Genomic DNA, 17,182 nt, shown 5'->3' on the forward strand with positions numbered 1-17,182 from the left:
TGGGTTCAAGTCTCATTTGACACATGTTTAATCCTTTTTTTATACAAAAATTTTTTACACAACCCAAATTATAACAAAGTAAACCCATATAAAATTTAAATTGTTTAAACCCAACAAAATACTTCTTTTACTTAAGGCCAAAAAAAAATTCCGCCTTCGGCCCAAATTTTTTTTTTCTTTCTCGGAGCCGGCCCTGAATATAATAATTACGTTTGAATAAATCATTTTAAATATAGTAACAGAAAATAATAACTAAAATATAATGTTTATTATAAAAGATTAAAATCATTACTTTACATATATTTGTTTTTTCGCTCTTAATTATTTTAACGTCAAATAAACAAAGAATTATCTAGATACTTATTATGGAGTAATCTAACGGCAACATACCAACGTCAGAAAACTCACTCGCTCGAACGTCCACTGATGGTAAAACTTAAACGTCATCAAAATCAAACTAGAGATCATAAATATCCTCGTCTATCTTTATTGAGCCAACTCATGCCACACCCAAAATATAGTTTGTGAAAATTAAACCTCATACTCCACTAAAAAACTATAAATTCTTACCACTGCACCACGTTAAAAATGACTTTTTCTTTCTATTAATAATTCTTTAAAAAATAAAATATCTGTTGATGTCCTGCAAAATAGCCGAAGTGTACACGTTAAATACATTAACAACTCATCTTCCTTACGCAAGTCAACCATTCCTTTCCAACATGTCCTAATCCGGACCGTTCATTCAAATCTTCACTCCCTATATAAATATAATATAAGTTTATAACATACAACATGTCCTATACATATATATATATATATCATCTCCACCCCCATAACCACACCGCCGCCAAAACCACTTTCTCATAATCATGGGCACCTCAACAAGACAACTAAACATAGGATTCATAGGATTTGGTTCCTTTGCTCAGTTCTTAGCAAAAACAATGACCAAACAAGGTCATCTCATCAGGGCAACTTCAAGATCAGATTATTCTGCTCATTTGGGTGATAATTTTATTAGGTATGTACAACATTTATTTATTTTGTATAATGTACTTATTATTAATGCATGTTTGTAACTGTAATTAAGTTGGTTATAATTGTGTATGAAGGGATATGGATGAGTTTATGGGATTAGAGCATGATGTGATTTTGATATGCACATCTATTGTGTCTGTATCTGAGGTTGTCAAGTCTATCCCATTTCATTGTCTCAAGAAACCAACTCTGTTTGCTGATGTATTGTCTGTTAAGGAACATCCTAGACAACTCCTCCTACAGGTAAACATTAACACAAGGCACACTAAACCCAAAAAAAAAATACCGGTTTAGACCGGCAAAACTGAACAAACAAAAGAGAAAATTAGGATTAAAATGATTGAAATTAGGATTAAAACAATCAATCATAGGTTTTTCGAGTTGGTTTATTGCGGTTGAGGAGTAGCTAAATTATCTATTGAAAGTAAATGGTAGTGCTAGGCCTGTAAACGAACCGAACAATTAATCGAACAAATATATGTGTTCATGTTCGTTCATTTAAAAAATGAACATGTTTGTGTTCGTTGTTTTTAAAATCTAAACGAACAGTTCACGAACATAACTGAACAAGGATAAACGAACTTAAATGATCACAAACGAACAAATATAAAACCAGTAAGTAGATGACTCATCTAGAAAATAATTAATTATTTTCTATTAATATGTATTTAACGGACATAGAACATAAATGGACGAACGAAACAATTCTTCATTTTGTTCCTTTAAATAAACGAGCACAAATTTTTTGTTCATGTTTGTTCGTTTACTAAATAAACGAACATAAATGAACTTCATGCCGAACCCTTCACAAAAGTTCATTGAACGTTCGGTTCGTTTACAAGCCTAGTAGTGGCGGGTCCATCATTAGCATCTTTGACCCTTTTGACCTTTTTTGTTGCCACTTATGAAAGATCTTGCATCCGGCACTGCTATCTTGATTAAAAAACGGGTAAGTTTTTTTTCTTTTAATTAAACGTGTTGTGTTCGGCTTGACATGTTTAACATGGTTAAACAGGCTGGCCCACCAACGTTTTTAGCTAAATAGGTCAACCCACTAGCCCCTTTATGACCCTTTTATTTCAGTTTTTTACAACCCATCAACCCAATTAAAGCGTTTACAGTTAGCTGTCAGCCCGTTTGACATGTTTAGCTAAATAGGTTAAATGGCTTGTGTTTGGGTTACACAGTTTTAAGTGTACACAGGTTAGGGTGGTTGATTTTTACACGAATAAAATTACGGTCCAACCCACAACTCGACACGATTAGCACCCCTAGTCTGGAAAAAAGGCGCTTCTTGCTTGTCTCAGGCATGAAGCGACATGCTCCTATGCGTTTTGACAGCGCCTTAAGCCTTTAACTTCTATGAACACACATTAATTCATTTAATTAAAAATAAATAAATTTTCTAACAATCTTAAATTTTAAAGTAGTTGTTACTACTAACATTTTTGTGAAACTAAGGAAGTTCCAGAGGACTCGGATTTGGTGTGTACGCATCCTATGTTCGGGCCAGAAAGCGGGAAAGACGGGTGGAAAGGTCTAAACTTTATGTATGAAAGAGTCAGAGTAAGAGATGAAGATATATGCTCATCTTTCCTTAACATTTTTGAATATGAGGTAAAACAAACATGATTTTTTAACAAAACACATAACATACTTTTCGGTTTCATGAGTGAACATCACACTTTGTTATGCATAAATTGCCAAATTCAGGGGTGCAAAATGATTGAAATGACTTGTGAAGAGCATGACAGATTAGCCGCTCAAAGTCAATTTGTTACTCACACCATTGGCAGGTACATGTCAAATGTGATCATTAAAATCATATTATTTCACAAGTAATCTGATTTTTTTAATAAAATGATTTAGAATTTTTTTGCACTGAGAATACGCTTTAGACGATTTTTGACATGTTTGACCCATTTAAGTTATTTTTTTATGTTACATGTTTGACCGTTAAAACGTATCTTGGAATCATGCTATTATCGTCTTTACAGGATTCTATCAGAAATGCAGCTTACAAACACACAAATAAACACAAAGGGATTTGAAAAGCTGATTCAAGTGGTAATGATCAATCTTAATACATAGCAGACTTTTTTTTTTTTTTTTTTGTATTTTGTATAAATGTTAAATAGTTAACACAAGCTGGCCACATGCAGAAAGAAAGCGCAGCGAAAGATAGTTTTGATCTCTATAGTGGGCTGTTCATACACAACAGGTTTGCCAAACAGCAGGTATTATTATTAACTATTAGGCATTGTATATCTAGTGTTGTGACGGGTTTATTTACGAGACTAACATGATAATATGTGTATGGAACAGATGAAGAATTTAGAAAGCGCGCTTGAGAGAGTGAAGGGGTTGCTAGAAGCAAAGATGTAAAAGGAAGATGGACACGAGTAATAGTTATGGCTTTAGAGTGCTGTAACCTTCTGTTTTATATATTTGATAGAAGCTCTAGTGTTCAATCCTTACTAAAATATACAGTTGCCAATCTTATTTAAAAATCGAACCCGCCTTGGTTTAATGTCATACGTAACCTACTAATTATTTATAAATTTGTTTTAAGAAACTGAGAATTATGTGCTTACGGGCCAATCCAACGTGACCCAGATCACTTCAACCTGCACTAAAATAGAAACCTACTTCAACAAATTAGCATAGTTAAGGTCCACAAATTGTATTTTTTTATTATTTTATTTTATTTTTTGGTATTTGCAGTTAAATGGATTCTCTGTGCATAGTTATTCAACTCCTTTTTTAAGTTATAAACGCGTTAAAAATAACCAGAGTTTATAATCTTATATCATCCAATCTAACGTAGTAATCGTGTAATCACTTTAAGATAAAACAAAAAGTGTTTCTGCAAAGAACAAGAAGTTCTTTTGTGTGAAAATTGAAGTGTCTAGTTCGCTTTATTTTTTATTTTTAATTCCATGTCGAAATTAGCCCAGATGCTTCATTAATATAGGGGTGGAACCATCACAACGTTTTAGTCTTCGCTTATATTTGCTTTATGGTTATCATTATGTATATCATTCTTTAGGAAGACCATCGGTGGTAACGTTTAGTAGCTTTGTTAGCGGTAAAAGTTTAATGCAACACCAATTTTGCGATCAAGCTAAATACACAAAGATACATTACCACTTTATCCGTGAGAAGGCTCTGAAGCGAGAGATTAAGATGAAGACGACAATTAGGAATGAAGAGCAATCTAAGATAAAGCTAAATCAATGATCAAACTATAATTCGAATGCTATGTAATCTTTATTTACTTCTCTATTATCCATTGTATTTTAGGCTATAAATACAACATAATTAATATACTTCTAGTTTCCAAATCAATTATTCAATCTGGAGTAGTGACATATTGGGTTGGTTTTTATTACAAGTATTTATTTCCTCCTCTGTAATAATTAATTTGTCTTCAATTAAAAAGAAAAGCTATCACATCAAAGTGTGTTGTTGTATTTCAACCTACATGAGTATCTTCTTTGTTCAATATTTAGATCGTTTTGTGTGTTATATATTCATTTCATTCAAAGTTACACACTTATAAAAAAAGAAACCGGATTATACTAATCTGAACTTTAGCCTATTGACCGATATTAATCACAACATAAGAAATTCTCTAGTTTAATTCCAACTTTTACCCTATTGGTCTCCATAGAATATTTTCCTAACTGAGACTAACTCGGTTAGTTTTAGGGGAAAAAATGTTATTTTTTCAAGTTTGGGGGACAAATGGAAAAGGTAGTGAAACTTCAAAACCCACCGCCGTCTCCGTCGCCACCGCACCATCGTCCCGTCGCCGCCACCTCATCCCGTCACCGCCGCCGCCACCACCACTATGCAAATTATAGGTTTATGAAAGGAGAGTGAAAATTTATATTATTATTAATTAATATATAGTGGTGGTGGCGGTGGCGGTGGCGGCTGTGGCAGAACGATGGTGACAGCGATGGCGACAACGGTGGGTTTGTAAGTTTAATTACCTTTTCATTTGTCCCCCGAACTTTGAGAAATGACATTTTTTGCCCTAAAACTAACAGGGTTAGTCTCCGTTATGAAAAGATTCGATGAAGGTCAATATGGTGAAAGTTGGGATTAACCTAGAGAATTTCTTATGTTGGGATTAATATTGGTCAATATGCCAAAGTTCGAATTATTGAAATCCAATATCCATATAAAAATGTATTATGTTAAAAATACTGGCTGGCAAACTAGGAAAAACGTGTTACATATAATGGATATCAAAAGACTTAATCAAGAGTAAACAACCTTAACTTGTTACGAACAAGAAAAATAAAGATGAAAAGGAAATTTGTGTTGACTTTTGAGAATAGCTACTGCACGAAAGTTTGTAAACAAGAAAACAAACTTTGAATTAATTAAAAACCATAAACTATGACCCCTTAAATACTAAACCTTTAACTTATCCTAAACAAACTCAAATACTAAAACTTATAGATAAACATAACATGTACTTATCTATCCTTATTCAAAAACAATTAAATTTAGACTCAAAACATAACGATTAATTCCAACAACATATGCATGGTTCATGTAATGCATATTTTCTTGTATGGCACATGTTTGTTTTTGGTTACTGATTAGTTTTTTTTTCCTTAAAAAAATGAACAAATCAATTCCTAAATTTTCTAGAATAAAAACGCCATAACTGTAGAATTTGAACCCTCAACTTATTAGTTATAAGATGCACACAGTTATCAGTATTCAGTAGTTACTAATTAGTGCGTGGTTATTTTCTTGTTTCATGGCAGTCTGGCAGAGTAGTGACATAGTAGATAATGTTTTAATCCAAATATTAATTTCCTTCTTTGTAATGTTTCATTTGTGTTCAATCAAATTATTACACTCTCACATCAAAGTGTGATATTGTTTTCCAACATATAATTCCCTAGAATTCGTTTGTATCAGTTTGTTTAACATTTGGACCTTCCTGGCGTGTTACATATTCATTTCAATTAAAGTTAAATGTGTATAGAAACACGTCACACGCTAAAAAGATTGGTTGACAAAATAGGAAAACTGTGCCACATATGCATGGGTCATGTACTGCATGTTTTCTTTTATGTCACATGTTTGGTTTTGGTTACTAATTAGTTTTTTCTTAACAATTTCTAGATCTTCTAGAATGAATCTGTATTTGCAGGATTTGAACCCTCAACCTTTAATTGTAAGAGACATACCCTAATCACCGAATATCCTTTTAGTAATAGTTACTAATTAGTGCGCTATTTCCTTTCATGGTAGAGTAGTCAAGTGGCATAATGGGTATGTTTTGTTCCAAGTATATATTTCCTTCTTTGTACTGCTTTATTAATGCTCAATCAAAATATTAAACTCTCACATCAAAGTGTGGTATTTTTTTCCAGCCTATAGTAACCTGTAATTCTTAGTACCACTTTGTTTCAAATCCTCTGTGTTACATATTCATGTCATTTAAAGTTACACGTGCATATAAAATGCACCACACCAAAAAATTAAAAAAAAAGAGTAAAATGGTATTTTCGTCCCTATGGTTTCTCTAAATATGAGATTTTAGTCGAATAGTTTCAAATTTGTGATTTTCGTTCTTCTGGTTTCATTTCACTTGCAATTAAACCTGACCCCACTAATCCCGTTAAGTTTGATCGTAAAACCCATCATTGTGCCCCTCACGTTAGGGGCAATTTTGCCTTTTTTTCCAAATACACCCCAACCCCTCACGTGAGGGGGGTTGCGAACTAGTACCGTGGATTATTTGGGGAGGAAAAAAGACAAAATTGTCCCTCACACGAGGGGCACGCTGATGGGTTTAACGACAAGGCTTAACGGGGTTAGTATAGTCGGGTCTAACTGCAAGTGATATGAAACAACATGACGAAAATCGCAAATTTGAAACTATTAGACTAAAACCGCATATTTAGACAAACCGCAAAGATGAAAATTGCTGTTTACTCAAAAACTAGTTGACAAATAGGAAAACAATGCTATGTATGTGTTGAGCCATAAATAATCAAGTATTGAGGATAGGTTATTCTTGGTGACCAGCCTGGATCAGTTATCCTTCCAAAGAACTCCAGGGTTATGTCCGGATCAAGGATCCTCGGTACTTGGTATTATTAACGGTTGTTTCTTGCATGTAGGTTGATATTTATCAAATGCAACGGCTCCAAGACTTAGTCCACCACCTATTTCGCTATTGGACTTCTAAAGCACGTGATCAAATGGCATGAAGGAAGTAAGTGGAGAGATGGCGGATTAATAGGACCTAGTAGTTAGTTGATATTTTTGTTTGTTATATACCGAGATTATGATCAAAGTTAGGTCACTTGACACATTCATTCACATACGACTGAGACTCGCAAACACTTTGACGAGAACTCTCTCTAGCAACTTGTTCACACACTTATTTATTCTTGTAATCATTGATCATAAACTCCACACATTGTAACCCGATTTTGATATTAATAAATTGGTGATAGACAAGTTGTCATCACCCGGGGTTTTTTTTCCTTTGATCTGATTAAGATTAAAGGGTTTTTCCTCGCAACAAATCACGGTGTTCATCTCCATTTTGTTCATATATTTTTCATTGTCACCTTAACACTAAACCTCACAAAACGAATTTGGTTACATTATCATTGTTAGATTTTTGACCAAAACAGTATGCATCTTATTTACATTCATGTCACAAGTTTGTTTTTAGTTACCAATTAGTTTTTTGTAACACCAATTTTAGATTCTCTAAAATATATACACTATAACGTGAATTTCATAAGTTATGAAGTATGAACCCCTAACCTATTAGTTGTAAGACACACACATCTTAAATAGGGGTGACAATCTTGACCTAAACAATTTCAAATAGATTAATTTAGGTTGTTTTAAAAATCATATGGGTTGGTTTGGGTTATTGATTTTAACTAAATGAGTCAGAATGGGTCACTTCAAATTCCACCATTTTATTTTCGGGTCAAAACGGGTCGACAAGTTAAAAGAAATGGGTCGATGTGGGTTAGTGTCTTGAGGAAAAGTGGCAGGTTCGGATTGAAATGGGTTTTGGATTGGAACGAGTTCGGTTTTGTTTTGGCTCGGATAAGGTTTCGAGCTCACACGAGTTTTCGCACTGGACGGGTTGGGTTTCGGTATCTTTAGTTACGTTTTGATCGATTTTTTCGGTTTCGATCAATTCAGTTCAGTTTTGGTTTCGTTTTCGGTTAATTTCTCGAGGGTTTTTTTTGTTGAACGAGGACAACAGATAAAAAGTTTTAGTTTTTCAATTTTTTCGTTTTTGATTTATATTTTGAGTTATGATTTTTTATTAATTTTTTGAATTTTTTAGAGATTTTTGATCTTAATAAAAAACCCTCAAAATAAAATTCAAAAATATTAATTAAGAAATCATAACTCAAAATATAAATTAAAAACGAAAAAAGTGAAAAAACTAAAACATTTCATTCGTTGTCCTCATTTAAAAAAAAAAACAGCCCGAAACACGTTTTGACAAGTTCCGACTTTGATCCATTCCGACCTGGACCCGTTTTGATCCGAACCTATTGACCCTAACCCGTTCTGACCCGAACAACCCTTTTTTTAGTTGACTCATTCCTACTAACCTGTTTTGACCCTAACCCATTCTGACTCATGACCTGTTTCGACCCAACCCATCCCATTTGCCACCCCTAAATTCTTAACCACCAAGATCTTCCCTTAAGGACAATAACTAATTAGTAGGTAGTTATTTCCTTGTTTCATGGCAGAGTAGTGACCGTGGAGTGATGACATAATGGGTAGTTCTCATTCCATGTATTTGGATAGTTATTACTTATCTCATTGTTTCATGGAGAGTGGTGATCATGGAGTAGTGACATAGTGGGTAACCTTTATTCCAAGTATTTGTTTCCTTCTTTCTAAATTCTAACACTTCATTTGTGGTCAATCAAACACAAAACCTTTCACATCAAAGCTAGTAAGCACTCACTTTGTTCAACTTTTAAACTTTCTATATGTTACATATTTGTTTCATTTACGCTACACATGTATAAAAATCTTGTTTTATTTAATGTTGCATTGTACAGAAAAACTTATCGTGTTAAACACTGGTTGACACATCAGGAAGGTTGGGGATCGAAAGCCAAAGTGACAGTAAATACACCATACCTGCATTATACAAAATTTGAACTCCCACCTTAACCATCAGGATGTTTCAGTATTAATTAATAGGTAGTTATTTCTTTGTTTCATGGTAGAGTAGTGATAATGGAGGTAATGACATAGTGGGTAGTTTTTTTTCACATCTAGTAACTATTTCCTTCCTTTTAATGTTTCATTTGAGTTCAACCAAATATACAATTGTTTGTGACCATTCATTTTGTTCAACACTTAAACTTCCTATGCGTTACACACGTGGTCAGCTCAACGGTTTTGATGGTCTAAATCGAAATGAGATTTTATAATCCTTTCATGATAATTGTGAAAAGAAAAACCTTTTAACAGGCATCAAAACTCATGACTTGTGCTTAAACTGCTGGTTATAAAATATCTATAGTTAATGTTTTTTTATTAATTATTTGTAGACCTTAATTATGTGTAAGTCTAAAACCCTTACTTAATTCCAATGACCCTTGGTTACACATTCATTTCATTTAATTTAAAGTTACACGCGTAAAGTAAAACAAAAACGAGCCGTATCAAAGAGTAGTTGACACATTAGGAAAAGAGGGGGACCAAAAGACAAAGTGAAGGTAAACAAAATAGGAAAATATTCGTCACACTCCCCCACCATCAGTCAACAACAATGTATTATGTGTAGCTGTGTACACATTTCATTTTATTATATGATTTAAAGAGTAACTTAACTAGGTAGGCCCCACCTTCATACACTACTACTACTACTACCACCCTCATAATCAATCTCCAATACCTGAAATAAATTGTTTGATTTCCAACACAATGCCATCATTTTAGGTAGGCTTAAACTACCTTTTACACCCTCGCAACATTATTCATCAGAATCAGATCATTCACCCAATATTTTATATTTAGATACATCGTACGGCCACACTTCCGTCATCCAAGTAAGTAGTTTGTTTGTTCACTCTTTGCTTTACAATCAGTTTTTTTAATTTAATTTAATTTAATTTAATTTAATCATATTTATTTATTATCTTATTTTCGTCATCATTTTGTTTGTGATTATTGTACTAACTTAATTTACTTTAAATAAATCCTCGATCATCGATCATGATGCCTAAATTGCTGCTTATTTTATTTTTGTTATTATTATTATAGAGTGTTAGGGTTTTGAGTGAAAGTAAGTTTTAGTAGATGAAGGATTTTAGTGAAAGTGTTTGATTAGGTAGGTGATGATAACTAATTAGGTGTAACCGGTGCAGCGTGTTGCCCGTTTACCTGCTTCGTTTGGTTTGGTTTGGTTTGGTTGCTTTTTTTTTTTAATTTACAAAACCAGATATTTTTAGTTATTTTGTTTATAGATAGTGAATCGGTAAGACGGTAACTTAGTTTATCTGTTGTGATGTAAGCATATTGCTGATGTAAAAGAGGATAAAAGTACACAAAGCATTGAAATGGAATGGTGGTTCATAATTGTACTTTTCGGGATCTCAACACCGAATATTAATGTCTTAAAACACGATAGCTACTTGACGGATTTTGTGTATTGAATTTTTGTTTGACAAGCTTTGTGTTGATGTATCATCATTGCTTGTGTTTGGGATTGAATATTTTAACCGACTTATAACTTTTTCGAAAAGTAATAAGGTGTTTGGGAACACTGCTTTTGGTGTGAGAGGGAAAAGCTAATAAGTTACAAACTTTTGTTACTTATTGAAAAGTTATAAGGCGTTTTCATAAGGAATCCCAAACACCCCCTTACTTCCAACTTTAGGCTTGATTATAGTGGTGGTATATTTTGTGTACACATATTTAAGCAGAAGATCGATTTTTGTGAAAGTGTTCGATCAGGTTACAACGCGAAAGGTTTAACCAGAAACATGTGTTGTTGATCTTCACCGGTCCCCTATGTTTCATTATAGTATGTACTTTTGGTCCACAAAACAGGATAATTACATGATGGATTTTGTATATTGACTTATTGTTTTGTTATTGTTTGGCAAGCTCTGTGTTGACATCATTGTTTGTAATATAATAATTTACCTCTAACTTTATGCTTGATTATAGTGGTAAGTGTTGACTGGTGTATTTTATATTGACTTCTTGTATTATTGTTTGACAAGCTCCGTGTTGATATATCATCGTCGCTCGTTATTATAAATTACCTCCAAATTTAGGCTTGATTATAGTGGTGATTGGTGTCTATTATATTTTATATTGACTTCTTGTTGTATGATTGTTTGACAAGCTTTGTGTTGGTATATCATCATTGTTTAAGTATAGTGGTGACTGGTGTATATTATATATCCAGGTGAGAATAAATGTAATGATTTTTATTTCCTATGTTACATTAATTTAGATTTGTTTCCTAAGTTTTGATGGTGATACATTTGCATAGCAGAATGGGAGGTAAGAAGCAAAATAAGAAGGTGAACTTGGACCGGGCCACAAAAGAAGCCTCGGTGTTTTTCAATCATAGTGTACCTGCAAGGAACCTCAGAAAAGCTGATCTCGGTGCGGTTATATTTGGTGCCACGCACAACACAATCAACGAATGCATTTCTAACAAGTTGTTTGGTAGTTGATTGTTTCCACTCTCTTTAGATTCTTTATTTTATGTTTTGCTCATGACGAACTTTAATAAGTCTTTGAATTCGTTTAACAGGTTTACCAGAGGGCCATTATTCATACGTAAAGAACATCAAGCAAGGGCTTGTCCTGTTTTTGTTCAATTATAGTGACCGAAAACTTCATGGTGTATTTGAGGCTGCAAGTCAAGGTCAATTGAACATTGATAAGTATGCATGGCTCAATGATGGAGACGACACTGGATACACGAGGTATCCTGCACAGGTATCGTCTTCATTGTAATGCAGTATCACTATCATGGAACGATACACGTGTTTAGTTTTTATCTTTAAAACATACTTATATGTTATTATGTGGTTTGCATTATAGGTCAAGATCTCTGTCAAAAAGTTGTGTCAACCGTTGTCTGAAGACCAGTTTCAGCCCGTTATTGCTAATAACTACTACGAGAGCAAGCACTTCCATTTTGAGCTGGATCGTTATCAGGCTGACATGCTCGTGGCAATGTTTACATCATTACCAATGAATCCTTCCGTTTCAACAAAGTGGAACAGTCTATACGCCCCTTTGCTTGCAGCTACGAAAAGACAAGAATACAATGCTCCTATAGTATCAGGAATGACCTCAGGGGTTTCATATGCTTCCGCGCTTTGCAAAACCAGTACCGCTACAACCACCACGGCTGCAGTTGCTTCTGGCTCCCAACCAGCAGGAACATGGAGCGCATTGTTTAAACCTGAAGTTGGGACTAAAGACGAGTTGCCTTTGAACCTAGAAACTGAAGATAAGGGTGATTTGTTGGAAGCACCAGACACATGGGAGGATAGCATTTGGGCTGCCAATGACACAGAAGAATCTGAGCGTGATCAAACTCGGGCATCAAATCTCAATCCCCAAGCACACGCTGCTACCGATAACATTAATGTCGTGCAAGGAAATACTTGGTTAGAAAGCCAACACATTGCTCCTACAGCGTATCAAGTTGAACATGGTCAAACCTCATACACGAGCCGTCAACATTTCACGAAGCCATCTTCTTCATCTGAACCACTAGACTGCTATCAAGATTACAACTTGCCTTTATCGATCGATACAGATGAGAGTGACAAGGATGAAAATCATGAGAAAGACAATTTATTTATTCCAAACAGATTTGTAGAGACATCCACCGATCTACAATCAGTGGTGACCAAAGTAAGATATATATACATATTTATGTTTTCTATGCTTATTGTTCCATCCAAATTTTCTGTTTTTTCGCTATATTTTTGTCTAACTGAGATTGTATGGTTATCGTGTGAAGTTAATGCAAGAATTTGAAGTGATGAAGGTGTCTCAGTTGAAGCAGATTGTGAAAACCAACATGCTAGAGCAAGAACTGGTACAGTCTCTTTAACCAATATGTTTGTCCTTCCCTTAATGTGTTTATCTGCATTATTCGTATTTTGCTTAATATTATTGCATTAATCGTATTAATTCATGCCATATTGCTCCTCAGGATACTTCAAGACAAGAGATTGTGCAGCTAAGAAACCGGATTAGGTTTTTGGAATCCGGATCACAACCAAATGTATACAATTTGTGGAAGTAAAGAAAACGATGAGGTTTAGACGCAACTTTTCTTAAGTTAGTGTTTATATATTTGATCTGTTAACTAACTAATCCATCAAATTTTTGGCAGGTTGAATGCTTTTAGGAGATAAGTTGTTGGGAGGTTGTTGCTAGTATGAAAGGAAACGGGAATAGGAGTCATTTCTCCGCGTTTTGTGACGTTAGCTTTTGCTAGAGTTTAACATGATTCTGGATTTGTCTTTCTTTTAAATCTTTTTAAGTGAATAGTGATGATATTTTGTGACTGCTTGCACATTAATATAAGATAGACCCCCCCGTGATGTCATGTTGATGAAACAAATGCTTCTAAGAATTGACATACGAAGCAGTATTCGCATACTGAATGTTTTATATTATGTTTGGATGCCTAATAAGTTGTGGAGATGAAAAAAATGACCGGTTTATGCTTAGGGAGCCATTGTAGTTTTTACTATTGATATGCAAAAATCTGTCCACAGGGCCATATTTGTTTCGGGTCCGGGTATATAGAATTAGGACCGCAAGAGTCAACTGTCTTGAGTAGAGGGGTATAGTTTTAAAGATTGGCTAACAAATTAGTTAGGTTAATGACAATTAAGTTGAAGGAGGTGCTACTTGTAAATTTGTAATCACTTTAAGACATGTGATGACATAATAATATTGAACTCTCTAATTTCTTAACCCGTTCTTGCTGCATCAGTATAGTGAAAATGAAGCGATCTTTACCTCGCTACAACCGTCCCAACCCAATTGTATCGAATGCATGAAACTATGAACCCAGTTTAGTTAAAATTATGGGCAATATCATGATGAGAATCATCATCAAGTAAATATAAATGAAATTGTAACTAAGTATGTAACTAAAAGAAGATTCGGTTCGATAATGGGATATAGGGAATATGCAAATTTAATAACATGAGGTCCGGTCAATCTACAACAAATAGCTAATTACAAGTCAACATCTTGACATATTGTTTTCTACAAACTTTATTAATCATACTAATAAAATACTGAAGCTCGAATGCTTCAAATCAAAGGGCAATATCATGAAACAAGGGCAAAACCGCAATAAGGGGATCTCCATAACCAACAGCTTCTGCAGAATCACATATACAATCATTACATTTACAAAACAAGCATATTTTTAAAGAATTCACTTTGAATAACCGTAAAATTTCTAGTTTTAGATACTTTTCATTTTAAAAATACCTATTTGCCCATTATAAAAATTTAATAATGACCAAAATTAATGTTTTTCTATAATCATACCTCCATCTTCGACAAGGATCTTTATGACTTCCCCGTCTACATCCGCCTGTATAATAATATTTCAAACGACACAATTACACATAGTGACCAAATTCTAATAAAACAATTGTCCCTTTTAAGAGCAAGAAATTAGAGGACCTCATCTCACCTTTACAGGAAGCTTGGTGCCAAACTGGTCCAAGTAGCATATTGTTTGTCCTTCTTTAATCACACTACCCTGTTTATAAAATTTAATCATTTTTATGTGCACTAGATATATAAAGTAATTTCTATAAGCAAAAACTTTAGATGTTACATTTTGTATGTCATTGATAAAGAGGCGAATGTTATTACCTCTTTACAAACAGGAGGCTGCTTCTTGCCTTTGAGTGTCCTTCCTTTACGAAACGATCCGACCTGGCAAATCAAAGGAAATGTAAAATAAAATTGGAAATAAAGGAACATTTATAACTCGAGTGTATACCGTTGGACATGATATGAAAACATATCCGGTAGCTCCAGAAGCTTCCAACGCCGCTAATTTGTTTGACTTCTTAACGCTTGCGTTTGTAAATGGATTTGCTATTGGTTTTTCAGAAGAGGTTGGTAAGTCAGCGGGAATGGAGTCGGTCATCGGTTTACTTGGAATTGGTGGTGCTTCTGTAGGTGAAGCAATAAGCATCGGGGCGGCGGCTTCGGTTGATTGAATGTTCCGCCTAAGATGCATTTCAAAATCTCCAATCTATGTGAAATAAAAAAGGATAACTTTTTGTCACATGAAATCACATTTGGAAATCTTGGGCTTAATGATTAAATAAAAGCGACGTTTACTTGGATATAAGGTATGAGTGTACCTTTATTTTCAGTTCAGCAATCTGTGTCTCGTCACAGACTCCCGCGACAAGGTCCTAATATTATAAAAGTAAGCATGCAAACATAAGTCATCATTAAAAACATGAACCTAAAGAAGAAGAAAAAATATTAATGTAAAAATATATATGATTCGTCTGAACTCACCTCAAAACCGCTAGGAAAAGTTGCGCCTCGTGAAGTACTCTTCTCCAACGAGCCTTCAAAATGGAAATGACATAATAATCATTAATATATAGGGAATAATGGAAATAAGATCTCATGCAAATCAACAAAATTCGAAACCGTTTTGGTTCACATAATGATGAGCAGTTATTGCTGCATATGAACTACTGACTCACCATTAGGCTCGTTAATAACAGCAGTATCAGACGCCTTTGCACATGACACGAGAATTCCTGCTTGCTTTTTTGGAGAAGAAACAAGCTCCCGGCCAAATGTTGGGATATGATATTTAGTTGATTTGAACCATTTGGCATTATGCATAGGAACTGCTGCAGGTCTTGCAGCTGCAGAAGCAGAATGCGCGATTATAACATGAGATATCAACTTAAGCATGCTAAATGTATCACTAGCAAATGCATTGGTACTAAACATATAAATAATTTAACTTGATTGAAGCAATATTAATAAAAACGCCTCAGATCTTCAAGATTAAATATTATACTGACAGCACGTCTGTTGGGACAGGTTAAGATAAGATTACGGATCCCCTCGTAACAAAACACAGGATTTGGTTTGTGTTTTTAATCGTTGTCCTTTTTTTTCACAAACAAAAGCAAGTTAAAGTTCCTGATATGTCAGAATGATGCTAAGGGTTTTCCATAAACTATATCGCATTCGAGGTGTGTCTGTTTCCATAATTCCATTAATGTTGATTAATATGGAAGGCGGACACACCCCAAAACCACTTATTCCACCAATATAACCGAAAAGGTGCAGTTCAGGGTCACACTCAATTTCAAGGGACAATCAACTCATTCCATTAAAACGAGCAATCAAACTATCGAAGCCTTTTAATTAGTTTGGTTTCCTTTATAATAATAATAATACAAAGGCGCATTAATCCAGTTCAGTTTATGTTAAAAGCGATATCCAGATCTACATAGACATCAATAAATAATTTGAGTTAAACTACTTACACAAATAAATCAAAGATCTACCACTGAATCAAACATTAAACAAAACAAAATTCACATAATAATAATAATAATAATAATAATAATAATAATAATAATAATAATAATAAAGTTTAAACAGCTTGTTAACAAAATGTTAAATCATCATCATATATATATGTATTCATAAAAAGTAGTGAGTAAATAAGAAATAAAATATAAAAAGAAAGAAGATTACAGTGAAAAGTGGTGCTGCATAAAACAGCAGCTGATTCCGCCATAGAAAGATGAACACTCGTAATGTTCGTCACTGTTAAATGATAGTTTTCTTTCCTTTTGATTGTGGACTTATGACGTGTCATAGAGATAGGCCAAAGTAGTTAAGGAGTTTCGTCTCTGTTGACTTAAATGTCTTTTTATTTATTTAACTGAATATGAAACATAACATCTTCTCCAAAACCATAGAAAACAGTGACTTGTAACCGACAAAATCTGGGAAGGAAGAACATGAACTAATAAAATAAATAAATAAAAAGTCATTCATTTTTATAATGTTTGAATTAGTGAGTGAGACTGAGAGA

At 33.9% G+C, this 17,182-nt stretch overlaps 2 protein-coding genes across 4 annotated transcripts; one reads left to right on the forward strand and one right to left on the reverse strand.

The window, feature by feature from the left end:
- The first annotated feature begins 862 nt into the window (after window positions 1–862).
- On the forward strand, window positions 863–3,673 carry LOC143531605 (arogenate dehydrogenase 1, chloroplastic-like). Its single transcript, XM_077026865.1, has 7 exons — window positions 863–1,024; window positions 1,116–1,284; window positions 2,503–2,658; window positions 2,755–2,837; window positions 3,039–3,108; window positions 3,204–3,278; window positions 3,367–3,673. Exons 1-7 carry the CDS (start codon window positions 873–875, stop codon window positions 3,424–3,426), a joined length of 765 nt encoding a protein of 254 aa, XP_076882980.1. The 5' UTR covers window positions 863–872; the 3' UTR covers window positions 3,427–3,673.
- A 10,639-nt stretch (window positions 3,674–14,312) lies between these two features.
- LOC143531606 (uncharacterized) lies at window positions 14,313–16,927 on the reverse strand. Of its 3 annotated transcripts, none has more exons than XM_077026868.1 (9): window positions 16,840–16,927; window positions 15,825–15,974; window positions 15,631–15,683; window positions 15,468–15,521; window positions 15,098–15,355; window positions 14,968–15,030; window positions 14,783–14,851; window positions 14,635–14,680; window positions 14,313–14,461 (listed from the first exon to the last, which is right to left on the reverse strand). In XM_077026868.1, exons 1-9 carry the CDS (start codon window positions 16,880–16,882, stop codon window positions 14,397–14,399), a joined length of 801 nt encoding a protein of 266 aa, XP_076882983.1. In that variant the 5' UTR covers window positions 16,883–16,927; the 3' UTR covers window positions 14,313–14,396. The 3 variants fall into 3 exon arrangements, with proteins under 3 accessions (XP_076882983.1, XP_076882982.1, XP_076882981.1); XM_077026867.1 differs by having other exon boundaries at window positions 14,314–14,461; window positions 15,825–15,977; XM_077026866.1 differs by having other exon boundaries at window positions 14,314–14,461; window positions 15,825–15,992; window positions 16,840–16,926.
- Between the last annotated feature and the right edge of the window lie 255 nt (window positions 16,928–17,182).

This window comes from Bidens hawaiensis, unplaced genomic scaffold, assembly GCF_021521415.1.
Source record: "Bidens hawaiensis isolate Kalapana, Puna unplaced genomic scaffold, B.hawaiensis_p1.1 tig00009196_1, whole genome shotgun sequence".
NCBI classification, from domain to species: Eukaryota; Viridiplantae; Streptophyta; class Magnoliopsida; order Asterales; family Asteraceae; genus Bidens; species Bidens hawaiensis.

Bases quoted from the DNA above. Each gene is read 5' to 3' on its own strand.
- LOC143531605 (XM_077026865.1), top strand. From the start codon at position 873: ATGGGCACCTCAACAAGACAACTAAACATAGGATTCATAGGATTTGGT. The intron at 1,025-1,115 runs GTATGTACAACA...TTGTGTATGAAG, and splicing joins TTGGGTGATAATTTTATTAG to GGATATGGATGAGTTTATGG. The intron at 2,838-3,038 runs GTACATGTCAAA...TCGTCTTTACAG, and splicing joins GTTACTCACACCATTGGCAG to GATTCTATCAGAAATGCAGC.
- LOC143531606 (XM_077026866.1), bottom strand. From the start codon at position 16,882: ATGGCGGAATCAGCTGCTGTTTTATGCAGCACCACTTTTCACT. The intron at 15,684-15,824 runs GTGAGTCAGTAG...TCCATTTTGAAG, and splicing joins TGTTATTAACGAGCCTAATG to GCTCGTTGGAGAAGAGTACT. The intron at 15,356-15,467 runs GTACACTCATAC...TATTTCACATAG, and splicing joins TTGCTGAACTGAAAATAAAG to ATTGGAGATTTTGAAATGCA.